At 35.3% G+C, this 24,907-nt stretch overlaps 1 protein-coding gene across 2 annotated transcripts; it reads right to left on the bottom strand.

The window, feature by feature from the left end:
* Positions 1-1,091: 1,091 nt before the first annotated feature.
* Positions 1,092-20,449, bottom strand: LOC110462890. 2 transcript variants are annotated; one of them, XM_021517128.1, is made up of 8 exons: positions 20,368-20,449; positions 15,993-16,083; positions 15,140-15,504; positions 13,074-14,894; positions 12,478-12,562; positions 11,674-11,808; positions 10,717-10,897; positions 1,092-9,930 (listed from the first exon to the last, which is right to left on the bottom strand). In XM_021517128.1, exons 2-8 carry the CDS (start codon positions 16,047-16,049, stop codon positions 9,704-9,706), a joined length of 2,871 nt encoding a protein of 956 aa, XP_021372803.1. In that variant the 5' UTR covers positions 16,050-16,083; positions 20,368-20,449; the 3' UTR covers positions 1,092-9,703. The 2 variants fall into 2 exon arrangements, with proteins under 2 accessions (XP_021372803.1, XP_021372804.1); XM_021517129.1 differs by having other exon boundaries at positions 12,478-12,559.
* Between the last annotated feature and the right edge of the window lie 4,458 nt (positions 20,450-24,907).

Below are 24,907 nucleotides of genomic sequence, written 5' to 3'. Positions count from 1 at the left end.
AAAAAACCCATAAATTTAATTATCATTAAGCAGAAGTTTGGTAGGAAGAGAAAAACAAAGTTTGGTAAATTAGTACGATCGAACAGAACAAAAATTATATAACTTTTGAGTCATTTTTTTTCAATTTTCATTTCAATCATTTGTGAAATATAAACATAACATACATTCCAAATAAAACATGTTTTAGTTATCAGAGATTCAATAACATTTTAAAATCACATTCTATAATGTAAATTGACCAGCCATAGTTTTTAATACAACACGTTTCAGTAAACTAAAATAACCATTATGTAGACAACCCATTAAGTAAGGCAGGGAGCCCTGTAATACTGTAAGTATTCATATGTTGCAAAAAAACCACCAAATAATTTGATTTTTGCAATGATTCTTACACACATTATTAATGAAAAATAAAATGAGAAAGGACTTATATAGATACAGTATATACCGGAAAACTAATGCTGTATCGCTCTCTGAAAGCTGAACTAAATTCTATTTACCGTCATTGTGATTTTGTCCCCTGAAGTTAAAACTGTGACAAAAATTCTCCGGTTTACACTATTTTCTTAAGTACATAATTAAATACAATCAATCCACATGTGTCATTGTCTGTAAGCACATATGGATGAACACGTCATACCCCATGCTAGATTTTTCTATCTCGTCAGATCTGTCTTGCACCTTAAAGTGACATTTCGCAGAATTTTTACATTGCGATCTGCATTATAAATGTTCAGTTTAGTCGTTATATGTATAGTTTTAAAGTTTAGATATCTGATGTTGTAGATAAAATATAATCTACACTGTGAAATACGTTTGTCATCTATGTAAGAACGGACTACATTTTTACGCGGAAGCATTCAAATGTAGCTTAAGTAGTGAAGAGGTCATTATCATTTGAGGTCCAAGACGGGATACTTAAAGTTTTTAGCAAAATATTTTGTTTTTCGAACTAAAAGGTGAGAGAAAAAAAATCAATTACCTGTAACTGAGCAAGATCGGGTTATCTCAGTCTCAGGCTAAGATTCTGTAACATCCCAACCTCAGCTTACGCCTCGGTTGGGATTTTGTTACAGAATCTTAACCCTCGACTGAGATAACCCGATCTCGCTCAGTTACAGGTAAAAGATTTTATTAATCTCGACCTTCGAGGTGCTGACTGTTCCCGACGTTCTATAAAATAAACCTCCACATTTCAGGAGAAAGTAAAATGCTACTTGTTTAACCTCTAACAAAGCCACTTATTCCACTGTAACAGTGACGTCAGAACAGAGTGTTGGTGGGATATATACAACGTCCACTTGATAACAACAAAATTATACACCAGACCTTCTTGTTATTTTTCTTGATTCCGAACCTGATATATGACATTATATGGTCCCACAAGTGCTTCATAATGAGTTCCTACTAAACAAACAAGGTAAACCGTCTTCCATCTATTAAGATCTCTTTGTACGTCACAATTTGGAGAAATTAAAATAATTTCAGATGCCACAATAAATACATTTTTCAAGAATGTTGGAAAAGTAAGGTGAAGCGATTGTATGACCCGGACCAAAAAGGAATGGAAATCGCTTACAACGGTTTGAGTGCTTATAAGGTCCAATTTGATATACATATTTCATAACATTATCTTTAGTGGTGTATATTTTGATGAACCAAGAGGTTCCCTATATTGCAGCAACATACTGATCTCCTACCTGCTAATGTCAAAACCAATGAAATGATTGTATCTTTCTACTGTAAAATTCATAAGGTGATGAATGTGTATGGTCCCCGAGACTATGAACTGCAATAACAGGTTAAATATTAACCATCTCGACTTTTCGCCCAGTGGAATTTGACCATAGCAAAACAACTTGATCCTTTCACTTCTATCAGACAACAATACAGAGCTTACAAGCGCAATTCAGCAGCTGAGGCATACTTGCCATCTTTGCTATGAAGTCAATTTTCAAAGTTCATGAGAACATAATTGAGCCCTTATTTAGTACAATGATTATCATACACCCACCTTCACATTAAGAAACCTTCTATGAGTTCCAGTACTATACTGCCAACGGTGACAACAAGGAACATCAACTCAGGGTATAGTTAAGCTTTGAACCGTTTGACTCTCCCCTCCCCCATTTTTTTCCAAGATATGTAATTATTTTAGTTTGAAATGCAAACTTCGATATATTATATCAATGTGAAACGTATTGCGACTGTGACTTTGATCTCAAGAGCAATCCTAGACATCCCTCACAAAAACAACTGGTATATCGGTAGAAATCCATACGGGGCGGAAGTGTGGGGAAGGTGAATGATAGAAGTATGTACTGCAAAAACATAAATAATCATTGCACAAACACATGATTGTACAAACATAACGAATGATTACAGTATTACAGGGATACAACTAGGCTGGGGTATTATAACTGCAGCACACGCAACATTGTTATCAAAGCACCAATTCTAACTAATAATATAAACATCATCACTTCTAACTTAATGGCAATATGTATACATTAATATCAACACAACAATTCATGGTCCAAGTATTGCAACTCATACGAAAGTAACATTATTTATAACATGACTTTGTTAAAAAACAACACAATGTCTATAATTGAATGCACACGGCCAAGGAAAAGGTGGTTTTATGGCTGAGGTAATAATATCTACTAAGGCACTCGGACTACTTTGTCAAATAAATAGAGATGGCATAACATAAAATTATATGGTTCACAAGTATGTTTGTCTTCTGTCTATAAAATGTGTAATCATACAAACATTTGGAAGTTAAATATTGATCCTTTAACTAGGTATTCTATAATTCAAGTCCGTGACTTCCCCTAACAGCTACTTACCAAAATTAATTTCTATCTAAAGTAACAGTGATTATCTTGACTTATGATGAGACATGCAGATGTCTTAAATCGTACACCCCAGTGATGCTATATACACACATTCAGTTGTCCGACAGTTAAATCTAAACGAAATACTCGATCAAGAGCATACATCAGTCTTGATGACATAAAAACTCTTCTGTTGTACCATTGATAACTTTGTCATCCAAATCTGTACATAATAATGGATGTAACGCAAGATTGATCACAGGCATAATCAACAGGTACAGCAACCTAGACCTCTTATGAACGATAGTGTTCCTCTCAGTATGGAAATAGCGCCAAGTACCCTGTGTAATTTCTTTAAGTTCTTAATACAAAAAATATGACTATTTTTATATTTTTTTTAAGCAGCTCCTTAATAAAACAAAAACCTATGTTAAATGATGGTGCAAGCAAGTACCACCAATAAATGCATTTCACATTTCGATATTTAATATCTTTTATTCATAATGTAAATGGAAACAAAAAACTTCCCCCTTAGGGGAGGGATGCACACCTGGTTTTGATGTTTCTTACACTATATTGATAATGAAGTACAACCTTCATTTGCCAGGACTTTAGGCAAGAAATCCGTGTTTAAAGATACACTTTCATTTAACCGAAGAGTTTTTTTTCCCTCTTTTTACAGAAAGCATTATCATAGCACCCAAACTTTTGACTTGAAAAGCAACCCAAAGGACGAACCCTGAAAAGGAAGTCCTGATTAACTGCAAGGGAATATATATATATGTATATTAATCTGACACTCATTTTCTATTTATATTATCAGAGTTTGTGACCTTCTGGCCCAAACAATTCAGTACTCAGAGTCACTTGTCCCATTTATAAAATCTGCACATTTTCCTTCAAAAGTTGACAATATTTAATACATTAGATCGATTGACGACACATGTACAGCGCGATCTGCACTAAGATATTGTCTGAAGGCGTAACTGTAATCTTGAAGCAGGGCCCCGGGTTTCTTTCTTTTTGACATCACAACTTCAGTGAAGTATATCATCATATGACACGATCATATAGGGAGATTTATAACATATCAGCAGCATATATGAACTGCAGCATCAGTTTTTATAATAAATGCATATACATGTACTGCCTTACTACTTGAAGCATGTCTTTATATGTTAGTTTGTATCAAAATTAAAATTGTAATAGCGATTAGAATTTCTCATTGTGGCCACGATCACAACATTACAAGATAAAAGAACCATCATACCAGAAATAGTGTTTTAGTATACTATGCCCTTTCGGCTAAAATCTACACTATGTTCTAACGTCAATCACCGATAAATAAATAAACCACATACAAATCACCACAGATATGTATTAAAAATAGATCTCTCTACATGTTACCTCTTATAAAATCTACAACAAATACATAATAATTTAAGATAGACAACTTAACAACCATAATACTTTCTCTTGGTAAATATCTCTTAACAACCACTTTCTTCCAAGGTAAACAACTCTAACAATACAAAAACCTTTCCCAAAGTAAAATTCACATAATAACTTTATTCTTAAAATACCATTCCAACAATCAATAGGCTTTCTCAGGGTAAAAATCTGTTAATTATCACTTTGTTCAAGGTAAACAACTCTTGCCATCACAACACTTTCCATCGAGCGTTACCAAGTCTCACGATCCTTTTTATCCCCAGATATTGATATCACCTTCTTCTCAAGTTAGCAACACTATCATAACCATTTCCTCTCAATGGGGACTAAGACCATGATTTCTCCTCGGGGTGGACAGTTCTAATGCCCACGCCTTTTTCTAACAATCACAATGCGGTTAACATTTTGATACTTGTTCATACGTGTCTGATTGGTGCTCGAAATAAGTAAATACATATGTTCTGAACTTGAAAATCATACAGTTCTATGCATACATACACAAAAGCTGTGTTCGTATCTGATTTTAAAAGTAAACGAGGGTAATACCCAGAAACTCAGTATCTGTTAAGAGGTAGTAAGCATAAAGGGTGTATTTGGACCATTTTATTTAACACTTAAAATGATCTGTAAACCCACCAGAAAAACACAAAATAATGCTGATGTTTCAGTTATTTCCTTGAATTTGAGATGGTTTATTAACGAAAAATCTTTTTTTTCACTATTTCACAGTGGATTTCATGTCAATATTCATACATATTTTTTCATCAAATTTCTCATAATTTTTTTTATGTGAAATCTGCTTCAACTGTCCGGGACACTATACCTTAATTTCTATTTTAGAAATTGTTTATAATGCTAACACAAATATGCTGTGATAATTATAAGGTATTCAAAATGCTACTGCATAGCATATGCAAGAACTTAATTGTTCAATCAAGACAGACAACTCAATAACGGAACCTTTTTAAGGTAAACAGCTCTAGCAGTCTTATCAAAATTCCTTCTCAAGTTCAACCCAATAAATGTGAGTAGTTTCGACAACAACACTAGTATTCACTACGTAAGAGCATTTCCCTGGTTCAATTTAACTTGATATATTGTTATACTCCCCTTTACAACCACACAATGCATATTACCAGAAAATTTACTTTAAAAACCTAGCTTAAACAGAAGCATAAATGAAACCATAGGAAAATACGTTTTACGAAAGAAGAGATTCAGAGGTTTTAATTAACAGAAGAGAATCAGAGGTTTTAATAAGAGATTCTGGACAGAGAGAAACAAACAACTGCTTTTTGTTCTATTTGGAATTTAACACAATTATTTCACGAGTTTGACACAGAATTATTAAACAATGAGAGGACACATTTAAGGATACTAAAACTTCTATTTGTGTAGTCTGCAAAATTGTTAATATCATAAATATCAGACCAAGCCACTTCTGTAATCAACAATACGTGACATTTTTTTGATTTTTTTTTTTTTTACTTTGATCATTCTTCATTTTAATAATATTAAATTTTATTTATTTTGTGAACAAAGCTTTATTCCATGCAGGTGTAGCTCATAAACTTATGAATTAAAAAAATAATTTGAACTTTTATAAAACAGTGATATATTCTGTGTACAATATGCTTATTGATTCTCCTAAATTATCCTTCCTTATTCCACAACATTACATAGATCTATCCACACTACCCACTATAAAAAATTCCTGGAGACTACTTTACAATGTCGACCTCACCATCCACATATGATACATTAAGCAATTCCCTGTCACCTCCTAATAATTCATGTTCGTCATTGCTCTAACAAGCAGTTAAATAAGATATCTTTCATTACAATAAATTTGGGAATAGTCAAGACTGTACGTTTTCTAGATGAAATGAGGTGAGAAGGATGACCCATCCAAGACAATGTGTCCAGATACAGCCTTTGTAGATGAAGATAACTATTGCACAGTCTATATATTTGATACATCATATGTCATGACTGCTGCACGGTATTCCAGCTTTATTGTACATGTATAAGTAAAATGGCTTCAACTTCACAAATTAAAATATTCAAAAATTATTTAAATGATCCCCTTACTCAAAGCATCACTGACAATAACTTAAAACTAAGGAACATTTCTGTAACCAAGGCATGGTCCAGTTCATACATTTAACCTGAGTAAGTTTACAAGACAAAATAATCTCTAATTTTACCGGATCACAACTACTGCAAATACTGCAAGCAAAGACATTTTATTTTATTATTGTTTTATGCTCTTTTCTCCTATGGTGAAAACTATATATCATATGTATTATTAGCATAAGGTCAGGGGGCAAAAATTGACTGAATATAAAAATTCCAGTTTGTCGCACTAAATCATATCCTCTACTTACTTTTGCAAATAAGGGGAGATAACAAAACCCTGAATGATATCAGTTGAATATACCCTCTGTGCCTATTGACAAAACTTTGGGGAAAAGGATAACAAGGTATCTGTAATATTAAGACATCACGACTCTACTTACTTAGTAAGACAACAAAACATTCATTAATCACAACATAGCAACATGAGTATGTATTACTTGGCTATATGGGCTGACAATAGAAGTATCTATGGACAAACTAAATTCTTCTTCCAATTAATCACAGCAGTCATTATGTTTAAAAAACCTGTATCATCCTGTTTAAATTATACTAACTTCATCTTAAATAATGGAAATAAATATTCACAACAAATAATGTCAGATCTACAACATTATAATTCTCATCTTAACGAGAGACCTGAGAGGTCTACAACAACTATTGTTCAACACAAAACCTCGTTTAAATATGATAACATGAACAGCGACCTACACTAGTCCTCTCAACAATCTGAAGCCAACAATTTCTTTCTACACAATATCTAGATAAAATCAAGAGAATATTGAGAACTCAAAGACTTTCAAATCTCCCTGCTCTTATAATATATACTCTCACCAAGCTACCAAGAGCGTGTAACTTTCTTTACATGCTCATTAGATGTGCGAACTATGATGTAATACAGTCTACTTCCTAAAGATTCAATGTCAAAGCAAATAAAAAAAACGACCGACAGTCAACATCTGAACTGTGGGAGAGGAAAGGATCTTTCCAAATCTAATCATTCTTATATCAAGTAATGAAAAAAAAAAATGTCTATACCTTTAACAATCATAATTATCACTGCACCAGATAAAATATTTAGAGCACTTGTCACTAGTCACATTTAATAAAAGGCACAGGGCCTTATCAACTACAAGCTAAAAGGACTAATTAAAAGATATAATCTGTTCACCAGCGCTAGACTCTGTGATCCATGGCAGGATATTTCATAAATGAGACAATGGACAATAAAATTCTACAGCATGTCTGATTATCAATTACAAAAAGCACTTAGGGCACGAAAGTCCATGTATGACAATACCATACAATTTAACTTGTCAGCATGTCTGATCATCAATCTACATTTAACACATTATATTTAATTTAAAAGTTATATATACAAAATAAATAAATGCCCCTTACCTGGGCGGTGATTCCATATTTACAAAGTCCTGAAACACATGTGTTTACACAATTAAAATATTTCTCAAGAAAGGAACGGCTACAAACAGTTAAAATAAAATGAAACATTCTTCCTGTAGCCTTCTCCATACAACCAACATTACATTCAACAAAAAGACACTTTTCATACTTTTTGATGAGAACTGGTCAATATACGCAGCAGGTCTGTTACTACAATAACAAGCCTATGTCTATCTATGACCCTGTACCTATATACATCTATCAACGGGAAAACATTGAATACATAACATAATACATTGTTGATACATTCAACAAAAAAGTACAAATTTCCTGACATATCTTTCCTTCTCGTCAAATAGCTTTCGAGACGCAGAAATCACCTGGTGCTTTTTAATTAAATTGAGGCTCTGATGTTCTTAGATAAAAAAATATATCAGAGTAGCATTCTCCAAGTGCCTTCTCCAATTATTCCAATCATTATCTCCAATATACAAAACTGAAGATCACCAGAAAGCAACATGGGCAATTCTGAAATTTTTGGCATAATGATCCCCCCCCCCCCCCCCTCCAAAAAAAAAAATCAAGTTGATAAAGCACTTTCACCTTTTCACGTAAGACATTTTACTTCAATAAAGGTATGTTTTAGTAAATATGATTATGACCAAAATATCTGCTACAGCATACCGTTCCTCATTGTGGGTAATCATCAGGATTGATTAAAGCACAAACCTCTGATGGCCTGGTACTCCAAGTACATTACCATGGTAATACCTCACCAGAATGCCCATCATCGCATTTAGCACACTGACCTTGCTTAATGCCAACACTTTTTACATGTTCCTATTTCCTTTCTCCCCTGATTGATATTGCTGGAAAAATTGTGACAGGAATAAGGATATTTTAGCTATAAACCACAGAGTGCTACAGACGAGATGAAGACAGTTATGAGCACATTTTATGCTGAAACTGTAAATAGCAGCAACATCTACCACAGTAGATAAATGGTTCTTAATCACAATACAATGGCAACAAGGCGATACTATTTTGAAAAAATAACTCTGTTCATTAAAATAGGTTACATGCATATTTCATCTATATTGCATAATTCTATTGTTTTAAAAAAGTCAATAGAATTTTGAACCTTGCCATTTGTAAGGTCTATTTTCTTGTTACACAACTCAGTTTGAATATGCAAGTATAATGTCCTCTAATGCATGGGATTACAATATAATCATCTTGCATTTTACATGCAAACAGTGAGAAAATAACTACGGTATGTATCAATTATGTAAAGAAAGCAAATAAACACAACAATGGTTAAAAAAACACTGTAACCAAATAAATACAAGATTGACACAAACACATGTAACAGAGCCATTTTAGAGTCAGTGTGACTTCAGCTAGAATATCAAATCTTTTGATACAACAAAGGTATCTAGCTATAGTGACAAATGTTTTCTGGTTTAATCCTTCAGATCTATAATTAATATTGTATACGGTGCAGCCTTCTTAACCCAGTCATTTTCATTCCCAATTATAATGGCTGGATTGTTACAATTCTGGATAAAAAATACCAACATGTCTCTCAAAACTCTGTATAGCCAGTGCCCCCCACACCCCACACCCCCCAATTTTTTTTTTTTAAAACACTTTTTTTTCAACCTTACCCAGTGTCATATTGCATTGATGCTGTAGTTAATTTGTCTCCATCAGGTTTACTTGCAGATAAGTGCATCATATGGACTAGACAAACACAACATTACTTGACAGGCAAAATGATTCATCATCATCAACACCATATTGAAAATTTTGACCAAAAATACAAGCAAAAAGGCAAGTCTAAACACAGGATCACTGCATTAACCCTTTTTCTCTCAATCTTTTGCGACGACGGTGGCAGTGGTGACCTCTGTGGTGGGTAACCTGGTCATGAAGGTCTGCTGGAAGGCGAGAGGTAGAGAAGGCATCCTCATGTCGATGCCAAGCTTACACAGGGTGGGGTTGTCTTTGTCTGAAATCTGCAAGGCACACCAGGTGGCAGTGCGAGCCCTCCTGGCCAGGGCTGTCAGCTCACAAATGCTGGCAGCAAGTGCCAACACATCTGAAATACAACCAAACTTAATTGTAATTACAAACCCGATAATCCAAATCACACTTAACATTTCTAAATAACACCAGTAATTGAAGGCAGAAGACACATCCTTAACATAGTATTGCTGTAGTTATTGACATTTGCTAAGGCACTGCAGATTCCCATGAAATTTTGGGGTCATTCAATGATTCCCTGGTACCTGTTGTGGAAATGCGATTAGACCTGTTTTTGCATTTTCTTTCACTCAAAATTAACACATTTTCAATTTTGTTAGACCCATCCAATTGGTAGTATTATATTTACTTTTTACTTTGCCACTGGTGTAACTCTAATTTCTTACTTTATAACCCTATTTCCTATTGTTTCTTTTATCTCCCCCCCCCCCCCCCCCCCTTAAAACATGAAAATATTAAATATTGGTAGAGAGTCAAACCTCTTTATAGTGACTGCTCAGAAAAATTGTGTATAACATTTGCTGTTGACAATTTGCCACTTTAAAGATCTAGAGGCAAATTTTGCAGATTTGGAGTATTACCATGGTTTTTTTCTTTATTCCTGAAGTATTATGCAGATCATAAAGATGAAAATTAATAAGAAATTTAAATATTCACCGAAACTACTCAATTTGTTCCATCAGAAAAATGTGCCAAATCGCCATATGGCTATAGGTGAAACCAACCATTTAAACACATACGACAAGAGACCCATGGCCTATTGCTCATCTGCTCTTGGTAAGTATCAGTAGTAGCATTCAAGGAAAGGAATTAGTGATTTTCACTTTATAACTAGGAGTACCTTTATCATCCTGATGTCGTGGTCCTCCATTTCGGTTCCTGTTGGTTGCATTGACTATCTCCTCTTTACGACGCGCTTGCACCTTTCGGATCCCCTCCAGCCAGCGTTCCAAGGCTGAGTGGATGTTAGGATGGAGCCCTGCACCCATCAATCGCTCCATCTTGTCTATCAGTGTCAAGATCTAACACAAAATTCAAATATCGTTGTTTTAGGTTTGACACTAAAATCTTTTGTGATTCATTTAACTGAACTCTGAGAATAACATTCTTTTAACAATATACTGGTGATCAATTTGGGATATCTTATCATCCAATTTAATCACATACAACAAAATATCTGAGGATTGTGTCTACACAAACAAGTCTGTTTTTTTATCAAATCTACTGGCATCTACTGCCACAAGCTTAAATAGAGCTATATTAAACTGTGTTGAATTTGAAACCACAGGCATTCGAGGAGTAATGCATATATGTTTTAATGGTCATTAAATGGTAATTCATTTATCTTCATACTCATTTACGACCTTTATATTTTTCTAAAATAACCTCAATTCAGTTAATAACCATTAAATTTAAGAAAATTAATTCAATTTCAATGACCATCAAAATTTATTTTTCATTGGCATTAAATTCTCATCAAAACTTTTCTATTACAAAAGAATAATGTTTTTTCATGGGCATTACAATTTGCAGTCATATGTAGGCTAGGTTTTAATAGGCAATTGATGATATCAACTGGAGTTTTCAATAAATTTTACAAGTATTTAATGATTTCTAGTGAGGGTCATTACTTTTTCCTTTAAATATTTTAATGATGTATTTTAACAAGTTCATTGGTTATTAATGAAAATTTAATGCATTTTAATGGAAAAATAATAATTCATGCAGTAGTGATAGCTTCTGTATGTTTTTTTTTTTTTATTAAATATTATGAACATGATATATGTATTGAACTGACCCTGGCATGCTCTTTGAATGAGTCCACGACGAGTCTGTCCACACGTGAGGGGTTGGAAGGAAGGCGAGGCACCACAATATTGTTGGCACTAGAGATCCTCTTACCGGGGTGTTGTCTGGCTAACTCAGCTTCAGTCTGTCAAAATACAAACTCACTTAAAATCTACCAAATCCTCAATACTTAAATCATGAAAATATTTTAGATATGTTCGGAAAACAATGACATCGTGTGTGTTCTCAATTATCACATAACATCACTTCAACAATGTCATGGTGATACATGGAAGGAGTCCTGACACGTGTGATGTAGACTAAGGTACATTATGATTTACTGTCTAAACTGAGAATCTGCCAAGGTTCTGACAGTACAAATCTTATACCCACAAGGAATATCCTTATTTCCATACAGTCATTATTGAATGTTTTTTTGTTCTTTAATTCAGAACATGCTACAGTAACACTTCCTTGTTTAAGACAACCACCTTGTCAAATTTGTGCTTTGATTGTCACATGTATGACAAAATGTGAGAATACTTGCAAAGCCTCCTCATCTTGGAGGCAGACACAGGATCTGACATCAGAATTTCCAATTACTTGTTTTTTTCTTAAATTCAATCAATTTATTGATGAGAACAGATCACAACAAATGTTATGCTATTATTTTGTTAAATTCGTGGGTAAATTAGATGTTTTCAGATTCTGACATTAGTACAAATCCAAATGACCACAAATTATTTGTCTGTGAAACTTCTTCAAGTAGCTATTCAGTTTGATTTTAATGATTTAAAAAAATAATAAAACATACCTTCTTTCTCTCCCTTTCTGTATTCCTGAACTGATCATAGCATTCTTCAAGTTTCAGATGGAGTTCAATGGAAGGCCCACTTCTCCTTTTTCAAACAAAAATCAATTTAAACTAAAAATATTTCATCAAAAGTGAAATCATATTTAACCAGTAAAAGAGTCCATACCCATGATTAAACTTTTAACAGAAAAACATGTCAACATAAAGTTCCATCCAGATCCATATATACAAAGGGAGGTAAGCCATAATCTGCTTAGAAAGGTTCAAACAAAATCATCCCTGAATACCAAAATCCCTCCAAGGTCTCGGTCTCCTGACTAATAATATATGAACCATACTTACAGTTTTAAAATATCAGTGACTATTCCCAATCTCTTTTAACCCTTTCATCACTTTAGACAATATAATGGACTCATCCAAACAAATGTCTGGTAAAGTCTAGTTAAGTTAACTAGGGGTGAAAGGATTAAGCAATTCAACAATAACACAGCTAGGACAAACAATGAAATTATTACATTTCATCTAATGAAACATTAATGACTTTGGATTCTTCATTTGCCTCGTTAAGAAGATTAATAACAAATAGATAAACCTACCTTGGTTGTTTAAATCCTTGCATAAAGGGAGGAAAGCCATAATATGCAGGAACATCATAGATGGCTTCGGGAGGTATGAAGGCAGGAGTGAAGGAAGCATAGGGATCCATGGGATAATACTCCACCAGTTCTGTGGGATACGTAGGGTGACCGGTCAGAAAGTGTCCGGACACCAGGCCTGGAGTCGGCAGATAGTGTTGGTGATGATGATTAGGATGAGTCAGGGAAGGATGGAACAATTCTTGCGAGCCCTTGGGTGCGTGGTGATTTGTAAGCCTATCATTGTGTTGTAACATAGTCGGGATACCTTGTATCACCCCCGTTGCGGGGTTGGTGTATAGGGGCACTGACTTGTGATGGCGAGGGTCTTCCCTAGGTCTCTGCTGCCTGTCCTGGGCCACTGTTGTGCGGCCCCTGTGGGGTGTGGATTGGCTCGGACTGGAGTAGTGGTGCTGCTGGATAATTGAGTTAGCAACAGACGTTTGCAACTTGCTTAAACACTGCAGCAGTTCCTCAGGGGTGACTTGACTGTTGCTAAGGTGGGTTGGATTGTTTCCCAGTGTGTTACTCCTGGACGATAGCTGGCTACTGCTGCTGGCACCTACAGAATTAGAGTTATCCACCGACAGATTGTTTACAGGTAAACTGGTGGGGGCTGCTGATTGGTTCGGACTTATCCTAGTGGGCATGCTTCCTGAACACTGTATGTCACCTGCATCACCTTTTTCTGATATGTGGCAATTTCTGACAGATTTATTCGCCATTAACTTACTATGTGTAGCCAACTGGTGATGTGAATATTTGCTTTCATGGTCCTGCTGCATAAAATGGTTACCTCCCGGTCTCTGATTACTCAAATAGTTGCTCACTAGGCTCTTTGGACTCAGCTTGATGTTGTCTGTGGTCCTGTTTTTCCTGACCGACTGACTCTGGGTGGAGCTGCCATCTCCTACCATGTTGTTGCTGGGATAGAGCCCAGCCAGGGAAGGAGAGTCAAATGTTCGATGTTCACCCTGATCGTTCCTATTCAGAGCATTTTGTGTGAGATAATTGATTGCATTAATGTTGTGGTGCCGAGCTGAAGCCTCAGAGGATTTATCATTGTTGTTGTTTGTCTGTCTGGAGGGCTCCGAATAGTTAGGAAAACTTCCTCCAGCCTGATTCCAACAATTCCCTGAGATTCCGTGTGGATCTAAATCAAGACTCATTTGAGTGTTTTGATTGGTTAAGTTAGCATTGTCAGCAGGACTGTTCATAGCTTGGCCATTCTTTACTGATGAAGATCTAGAACTATACGGGCCATAGCCGTTTGACCTAGTATAGGGGTTGTTGCCGTTGAAATCTAACAAACATCTATCATTTCCTGTAAATGGTGACCCATTAGCATTTACCTCCTCTGAAAAGTCTGCTGGCTTACACATGTTCAGATGGATGCCTGGTTCAGGGTCAGCAGTATTCTGTTCCTTCTGAGGTATCTGGCTGTTGGTCGACGGCCACGCATGTCTCTCCTGTGTACTGGTCTGTCGGAGAGAATATCTCAAAGAAGGCTCCGAAGACAGTGAAGTCGTATTTCCTCCTTTTCCAAGATAATTGGCATTAGGCACTGAATGAGAAGGGAAGCTAAGATTTGACTGAAGTGAGGAGGACTGCATGTCCAGTTTGTGTGGAATAGTCTCTGCTTTGTTTTGGGCAGACCTTCCCCTATCAGGCCAGCAGTCATTCCTCGTGACAGTCTGACCACCTCGGTCAAAACTGTACTGGCTTTGGACAGAGGTTGGCTGACCTGTTGTAGAAATATTTGTACCCTGAAGCCCAATAGATCTGGAAATACAATATACATTTTTACTTATCAACATGTCTACAGTACTGCTGAGAGCAATGCAAGGTTTTAAAGTATATCCTGAGGTGAAGTTTCTTTTGGAGAAATAGATATTGTGTTAATTACAAGGTCTTATTATGAACCTGGTGTTGGTAGTACTGTAAATTTTCTTCCTGTTTGCTTTAAAACCAAACAACATTCTAGAATAATGGAACTTGTCCAGTATATTGTCGATGATGACACTTACCTGTCGTGAGCAGCAAAGCTATCTGTATGTTTTTCTCTTGGGGAGCTGTCATTTAGGCTACCATCAAAGGAGAAGAGGGAGCAGTTCTTGTCTTCATCAACAATCTCGGACACAATGGAATCAAACTGGGAGAGCTTGTCACTTGGCGCCCATGCTAGGGTCGGACTTAAGGGGTCACTAAAGCTGTCTTGCTCGAAATACCCAGAGTCTACATGATTGCAGGGTATTCGGTTCGGTGTGCTGCTGTCTGCGAAAAGGTAGTAGTTGTTACCATTGTCCATGCTGTGTGGGGAGACTTGGTCCGTCTTAGACTTTTGTTGTGGCAAAAAGTTAAATAATCCCACATTGTCATTCTGGTGGTGACCCTACAACAAAAAGCATGATCATGTACCTAGTTAAAGTAGATATTTACTTATTACATATATATTATTAAATGCATTTGTGATCTGTTGTTCAGAAAGTACAGGTAATTATTAGGTATGCAGGTTAGAGTATGGTAAAATCTGTATTTATAATTGCAACATAATAAATATATGCACTGGTGGTTATTTGGAATCATTTGGGGTGTACACTCATGTAGATAATATTGATCAACATATTTTTACCTAATATGGAAATTTAGGCACTTTCAATTTTTCTTACAAACTGACTAGAAAAATAATTACCGGTAGTTTAATGGCTTAGTTTGTCTTCCTTTAGCTATGTATCAATATAAGTGTTGTTGCCATAAAAACTGTGATTGTGAATATATCTTTGCAGATATTTGCCCACTAAACCTACTATATGAACCATGAACTGTTTTTCAACGCCAAAGACATTCTAAAAATGCATTATAAAACTATCGAAAATATACCTCCTGATTCCCATATGAAGAGAAATCAATCATGGTAAGGTTGAGATTGGTGGTCATGGATTCCTTTTACACCGGAATTGAAAGCATGATTCTGAAAAGTAAAACATGTCCAGTTTAATACAGGGTTTTTTCTGCCTTAAAAAAAAAGATTAGAAAGTGACTCGATTATTAATTCAAAACGGGGCATTGTTACTCCCAAATAAGCTGAAATTCCCAACATAGTCAGTTAAACAAGAGTATCGCGGGACGGAACAAAATACGCCCGTCAAATGCCATATAGTGTTATAAACTTTCTTACATTGAAATAAGATCTGCATCATTTTAAGAGTGGTTAGCTGATATGCTATAAAAAATGTAGGAGAAAATCTTCAGACAAAAAATCAAATACTGAAATGAACAAAAGGCAATAAATTTTTCAAAAATCGTTGAATAAAAAATTATTTTAAGGGAGACACAACTTCATATATCATGATTATAAAGTATACCAAGTTTCAAAGAGATCAGTCGAAAAATGTAGGAGGATATTGCTGGACAAACAAAGTTTACGCCGGACGACGTACAGACGGACGGATGGACGGACAACGCCATACCATAATACTACCGTCAAATTTGACGGTCGTATAAAAAAGAAAGAAAATTCATTTAAAAAATCAGAACTGTTGCCAAAACTTAATTATAACTTAAATGAGTTTTAATTACATTCACCTTTTCTAACTGTATATAATAATAATAAGTCCACTTTCCTCATACACTGATATTTAAATTTGTTCACCAGTTTTTCCAGAAGTATCCATCAAATTACATTGCACCATCCAATTGGGAATTTCAGCTGAATTTTCCAAGGGGAAAGAAGCCATTCTTCATTCACAAATACTGTTGTAGGAAGATCCTTGAAATTCATGTCAATGTATTCCCAGGAGTCCTTATAAAGGAAAATTTAATTCTCCAATACATTTGCTCATTTTATGAAGCACCTCCTAGCTAGGTTCACTACCAACACTACATTACCCACTGACTAATGTCTTGACATCAGGTTGTTGACATATTGTTGGGAAGATGAATGTGAACTTCTAGCGAGCATCTGAAGTTAACAAATTATTTACAGTATGGCATTGGAAAGATTGATAAACAATCAGAACCTGCAAATGATAACAAGAAAATATAAGAAAACTTTTATCATGATTTCCTATTTTTTCCGGTCAACTATTTTGCCAATGAAACCTTTTTTTCTTCTTGTTGCATTAAGGTCCAAACATTTTCCTGAAATTACCTGTAAAACTTTCACAATTTCTGTCACTAGATTTGACCAGGCGACAAGGGTGGATAGATCATCAAATTAGAATTTTGAAGTCTTGGATTACTTTAAATTTGGCCGACTTGGATTGAGGAACCCTGTTCTATTCACTTTTTTATAGATAATAGAGCTATATTATAGGCAACTATAATATAAATCTAATGCATATATACATTATAGTTATATATAGTTATATATAGTTACCTATATTAATTTATATACTTCCTCTCCACCAGACTCTTATTGTTTATCGGAATCAGTAAATCACCTAAATGCATATAATTAAAATTTGTTTTTTCAGTTGCTCAATAATATATGAAGCAGAACTGGACTGGGTTGATCATCAACGATAGTGCTGGGTAATCGGTTGAAAATGTGAATTGATCATCGGTTGGAATCGGATGACCTTCATAACAGATTTTCCGATTATAATCAGTTTTTTGTTTTTAAACCAGGAAGAAACAAGAGGCCCAGAGGGCCTGTATTGCTCACCTGTTTCTGTTGTTAAATGAAACTGACATATATGTAACTTCAGACCAAATTTGGTAACTAGAACACAGGACATTTTAACATCTCTTAAATGCTTCTCAAGATATTGTTGTTTGAAATTTAAAATTGTAATTTTTAAGTTTTAAACCCACGTTGACATTTGACCTCATTACTGTGAATAAGAAAAAGATTTGCACTGCTAGTCTACATAACATACCCAAGTATCATGACTCTAGACCAACTGCTTCTTAGGATATCATTTTTCACATTTTTTGACTCCTGTGACCTTGAAAGTAGGTAAAGGTCATTTTAAAGAGGAAACTTTATAGCACTCTATCCCTGGTACCTACTGGCCAAATATCATGACCCTGGGCCTTTTGGAACTTGAGAAGAAGATTGTTAAAGCTTTTAACCCATGTTGACTTTTGACATCCCCCCCCCCCCCCCCCCCCCAACTAGCACTTAAAGTTGACATTTGACGACTATAGTCCAAATTGTTCTTAGGATATTGTTGTTTGAATTTTTTAACATATTTGACCCCTGTGACCTTGAAAGTAGATCAGTCATTTTAATGAAGAAACTTTATAGCACTTCATCACAGGCACTTACTGGCCAAATATCATGACCCTAGGTCCTCCAGTTCTTCAGAAGAAGTCGTTTAAAAGAAAAAGTTGAAAGACGGACGACTGACGATGGACACCGGCCCGCAGTACAGCATTAGCTCACTTGGCCCTCGGACCATGTGAGCTTATAAAACAGAACACTACAGGACTTGAAGTTTCATTCCTTCTTTATTAATGTGAATGTTATTTACTTATTTCTCAGTTTATTAACTGCGAAACATCATTAATTCATTTGAATGTTGAATACAATATCAGTGTTAATGCCAAACTTTTTAAATTATTGCAGGACAATCGGGCAGGTAAATAAAGCTTTTTACCGGACAAAAACTTGGTAAGAAAAAAAATTTCAAAAAGAATTTTTGTTGAAACAACAATTTTAGATTATTTGTTGACATTTTGTAAATAATTCATCCATTAAGTCTCTTATAAACGATAACAGATTTATCCCAGCATACTGTCTCAGACATCATTCTTTCCTAGTTGACCTTTTCTGAAAAAAAAAAAGTTATTTTTTTCAGTAACTACAATACTATGATAGGGATTATTTATTTATAAATTGCAGTGATGGATATTTCATTCATTAATTTTGTGTGGGTTTATGGTTTAGTTTTTAATTCCTGAAATCCTACCGAGCAGGAATCAGATACATTTTGCTGGTGTGAGGTGAATTTTATTTTGGAAATGTCTGGCTGTCAGACAGAGTTTGTCACACGTGTACACTGATTCAATATTGTTTATCTCAAAATATTTTAATGTTTTCAGGCAGTACTACAAACATTTCATAGTGAACACAAACTTGATTTACATCGATTTCTCGTAGATCACTCAAACTATCCACCATAAGCCTTTTGGTTACAGTTATAGCTTCCATTGCTTGGTGCGTTGGTTTTGGTTAATACTATTGGGCCGTTTGACCAGGATCTACCGATGATCGATTAAACATGACTATGATCGATCGTCGGAATAGGTAGGCTCCAACCAAATGTTAATCGATTATTCCTGATCGTCCAACAACACTCATCAACGACCAGATAGCTCAATTGGTAGAGCGCCCATCTCGAGTTTAAGAGATGATGGGTTCGTAATCCCGTTCTGGACGTACATTTCTCCTGTAACTGTTACAAATTTGGTGAGTTTGCCAATCTTTGTTTCAAGCACACAGTGAACACTTGGCAAGGGAATATTAAAAAAGAGGATTGAGGAATGTAACGTTGAACTGGACTATAGGTTGATCATTGCATGACAACCAGCTAGGTAGCTCGATTGGTAGAGTTCAGAGGGTTCCGGGTTTGAATGTCGGTCTTGCCGTGTATTTCTCTTTCTCCTGTTACATATATAATCATAATCAAAATTGCCACCATTTAACCAAATTAAGTAAAGATGACAACTTCATAAGCTATCTGCGAGGAAACTGTAAGACAACGTCGATGTCGGATGCGCCATGGCTGATGGCAACTTGCATAGATCTGTAAGAATTAAGACGACCAAAGGTCTATATTGGGACAGAGAGAAAAATACGTGTATGTGCCTAATATACAGTATATTATTAAGCATATTGTCGTTTTTTTCCCTCTCAGTCGCGATATGATGACTACAGTACCTGTGATGATGACAAGCAAAGTATTACCCGCGGCGCCGGCAGAATGTTGCCAGATGCAGAAGATATCAAGATGTTCCAGTAAAATATTTCACAAACTTACAGTAACTAAAGATAAATAAGAATTTTGTAAATTCTTTCACGAAAATTTATTGATCACATGGCAACTTGTTTATTGCACTCGAATGAAAAATTAAAGTGAGCATACGACCCCATACGGCATAGCGCAGTAGACAGTGAATCTGACCGCGATCAACATATTTTGGGTGGAAGTTTTCGCAATTTAGAAAAGAATGCCAGCGTGCAAATTGGATAAAATATGTTTTAAAAATGTATATATTGATTGTTTATACAGTTGGCAGGGTAGCTTACCGTTGATGTGTAGCTTTTCTCATTGTTTTTCTTCCGCTCTAATCTGACAGAGAGCGCCATTGACTCATGTTGCCGTATGTATGCTAATTAGCTGTTGTTATTTCCTCCCTCCAAACAGGAGAGTGCTCTAGAAGGGAATAAACCGCGAAAATTTAACTTATGAGCATTGCAAAATTTAATTTTTAAACCAAGAGAGAAATAGAATAGAGGTATTTCTTTATTATGTGTTAGATACCACAATAGACATACTTTTTCTATTCTATGGTCTTCTATCTCATTTTTGAGTTTATTTATAAAGAAATGGACTCCCGGTTTCATTATAGTTAATTACTTGTACGAGAATCTATAACGTTACTTGCCGCATTTTGTATGAAATTAGCATTTATTGGAATAGCTGTTTGAATAATTAAAACTACATCCAAAAATACCATTGCTTTGTTACTTGATCTTAGTTAATAGACATAAAACCGGAGCGATGAGCATATACATTCCTCTTCTTTAGTAGACTATACTTCAGCCTATGTACACGTATCTGGTTCATGTTGAGAGTGGACACAAATCATTTAGCATTCATGTTCGATCATGTTAAATCCAGGAATGTTTTTTTTTAAAAAACGCGTGGTCAAATATAGGGCGGTGATTTGTTTCCCGTCAACATTCGTTGATTTTCAAACAAAATTTCGATGGACATTAGGCTTAAACTCTCAAAACACTCTTAATAAATATAAACCACAGAGCTAGTTTCTATTTGAAGAAAGAATTCATATTTATGTGTGTCCAATCTAGCGGGGTCTAATCGAGATTAGATTTGTAATTCCGCTCCTCACACGCTGTATTGGAGTGAATCGTAAAGGAGCGGAATTACTTGTAAGTCTAATTTTGATTAGATTGATGAAGCTTCTGGCCTTAAACAAGAACAAAAAAGCATTCGACAAAGTCCCTCACAAATGATTACTAAAAAAACTCCAAGGTTACGGAATAACTGGTAAAATCCTCCAGTGGATTAAAGATTTCCTTTCAAATCTAAAACAACGAGTATCCATTAATGGGGAATTGTCTGGTCTGGTGGATGTAACGAGTGGTGTGCCCCAGGGTAGTGTCCTTGGTCCAGTTCTTTTCCTAATCTATGTCAATGACCTACCTGATATAGTCGAACACAGTGTAGTAAAACTTTTTGCTGATGACTCAAAACTGTTCAAAAACATTTCTAGGCAAACAGGGTCTGCAGAACTACAAACTGATATCAATAACATTGTCCAATGGACATCAGATTGGAAAATGAAATTGAACACCAAAAAATGTAAACATCTAAATATTGGTAACCTAAATCAAGATTCTACATACTACTTCCCCTCAGGTGAACAGATTGAGAAAGTTACTAAAGAAAAAGACCTAGGTGTTATAATTGACAACAAATTGAAATTTAACCACCATGTAAGTCAATCTATTAACAAAGCTAATCGCACACTAGGATTAATCTTTAGGACATTTACCTATATGGACAAAACTATGTTTCTTGCACTTTACAAGAGTCTCATTAGGCCCAACTTAGAATATGCCACCCAGGTCTGGTCCCCTTTTCTGAAAAAGGACCAAATAGCTTTAGAAAATGTGCAGCGTAGAGCTACCAAAAGAATTCAATCTTTAAAACACCTTTCTTACAATTCAAGAATACTACGACTAGGCTTACCTACACTGGAATACAGAAGAAAACGAAATGACCTAGTAGAAGTTTACAAAATAATAAACAACATCGACATTCTTGATAAAGATAAACTATTCACATTCACACAAACAACAACAAGGGGTAACAACAAAAAACTATTCAAAAAACAGAGCAGGACCAGGGTCACTCAAAATGTTTTTAGCAGAAGAGTGGTGGATTCTTGGAATTCCCTTCCCAATTCAGTAGTAGAAGCCCCTTCTCTTAACTGTTTTAAATCTAGATTAAACATCTGTTGGAAAAATATACCGTCCAAGTTTTATCCTAGTTTTTATGCTACACAACCGGTTAACAGTATGTTACCAAACCAAGATGCGCCTATATTAGCAATTTAGCTAACAACGGTGTCGAAGAAGAGGTAAACAGGTAAAACAATATCTGTGGTGTATATTTAGGGGTGTTTTGAGATTACTTGTAATGACAGTTTACGTCATTTACTTGCAGGTAAACCTTTTTTAGTTCTTAATATGAGTATAGTGTGGTCTCTAAAGTCTAATCTATAATTAAGATTTAGTCACTTTATTTTTCTAAGCATGCTACAGGCGATGAAAACAACCATACCATAACGATTGTACAGAAATACCTATTAATTTAAATATAATTGATTTTAGAGACTAAATAACTAAAAAAAAAATAAGACGGACTTCCTGTTAAACAGCGGAAACTTGGTGTAGGAATATCAGGAGACGTCTCCATGTCGGAAATTATATATCTCAGTGTTTGAAATATACTGTGACGAGCGACTTCTTCTTAGAAGGGGATTCTGATGTCCCGGTGTAGGAAATATGAGTGACTTCCTGTTTTATAGGGAATGTCACTTGAGCGGCGACTTCCTGTGTACCAGGGATGAGTTCTATCATCACCCCCACAGCGGTCTGTGCCTTAAATTGACTTTGGAAAATATCACACACACAAAAACATAAAGATGTGAAAATTAAGCGATTTCTGTTTTGATTATGAGGAATTACAGCGAAAATTATCTAGGTAAGGGGCATTTAAAAGGTCCAAGAGATTCACGTTTAAAAACCATTGCCAGTTTGGGAAAACGACTTCCTGTTAAATGGGGAGATGTCTCGGTGTAGCGAATAAGAGCGACATCCTTTTTACAGAATATGTATCTGCATATATACAAAAATATTTGAGCAATTCGTTGATGGTTCTTAGTTTGCGATGTCAGCTTAAATGATGTGTTCCATCTGGGTCGTAAGTTTACTCTATGACTTCTGACTAAACATAAAGATGACACAGATTATATATTCAATGTCACCTTGAAAATAACGCGGGCAATATGATAATTTATCATTCCACAACCGGATCCTAGTGATATGTGATAGTGTCCACCTACCAGAAAATGTGGTTATACAAAGGGATGTTTTGTATGCAATGCATGTCGTAAAATGGTAATTTCTCAATGTTTGGAGTATATGCCCTTAAATATACGTTCATTATTTCAGTTTTTATTTATAAGTTTTAGATACCGTATTTGATCAGCGAACAACCTTCAAATATTGTGGAATGTTAACGTCTATTCTATCCATTAAAAGTTGTTTTTTTCAAAAGTAGTACCAACGTTACTAAACTACTGTTACTAGTTGTTTTGTTCATATCTGGTTACCCTAAACTGCTACACAGATTATATTATTTTTGAATAAGTTACTAAAGAATGTATTTCTTTCCTTCCAAGCATAATAATTAAAATACATATACAACTTAGTGCACAAATGGAAAAGGACCCGGAAACAAGTTTCGAAAACTTACATTAATCCGTTTCCTCATGATGACAAAATGTTTGCTTGATGGACATAGTCAGTTAAGTTATAAACTATATATGTCTGCCACCATTTTGCAGTAGTAAACAATTCTATTCACGTTTGTACTGTTGCTTTATATACGTTTTGTTCGAATAATACAGTAGTAATATAATGTGAAGCGTTCTACATCTGTACCGGTAACAGTAGCTAAGTAACATCTGTACCGGTAACAGTGGTTTAGTAACATCTGTACCAGTCACAGTAGTTTAGAAACATCTGTACCAGTCACAGTAGCTAAGTAACATCTGTACCAGTCACAGTAGTTTAGTTACATCTGTACCAGTCATAGTAGTTTAGTAACATCTGTACCAGTCACAGTAGTTTAGTAACATCTGTACCTGTCACAGTAGCTAAGTAACATCTGTACCGGTAACAGTAGTTTAGTAACATCTGTACCAGTCACAGTAGCTAAGTAACATCTGTACCAGTCACAGTAGTTTAGTTACATCTGTACCAGTCACAGTAGTTTAGTAACATCTGTACCTGTCACAGTAGCTAAGTAACATCTGTATCAGTCACAGTAGTTTAGTAACATCTGTACCAATCACAGTAGTGAAGTAACATCTGTACCAATCACAGTAGTTTAGTAACATCTGTACCAATCACAGTAGCTAAGTAACATCTGTACCAGTCACAGTAGTGTAGTAACATCTGTACCAGTCACAGTAGTGTAGTAACATCTGTACCTATCACAGTAGTTGAGTAACATCTGTACCAATCACAGTAGCTAAGTAACATCTGTACCAGTCACAGTAGTGTAGTAACATATGTACCAGTCACAGTAGTTTAGTAACATCTGTACCAATCACAGTAGTTTAGTAACATCTGCACCAATCACAGTAGTTTAGTAATATCTGTACCAATCACAGTAGGTTAGTTACATCTGTACCGCTCACAGTAGTTTAGTAACATCTGTACCAATCACAGTAGTGTAGTAACATCTGTACCAGTCACAGTAGTGTAGTAACATCTGTACCAATCACAGTAGTTTAGTAACATCTGTACC

Source organism: Mizuhopecten yessoensis, unplaced genomic scaffold (genome assembly GCF_002113885.1).
Source record: "Mizuhopecten yessoensis strain PY_sf001 unplaced genomic scaffold, ASM211388v2 scaffold10841, whole genome shotgun sequence".
Taxonomy (NCBI): Eukaryota; Metazoa; Mollusca; class Bivalvia; order Pectinida; family Pectinidae; genus Mizuhopecten; species Mizuhopecten yessoensis.
This window is presented reverse-complemented; position numbering and strand designations above follow the sequence as displayed.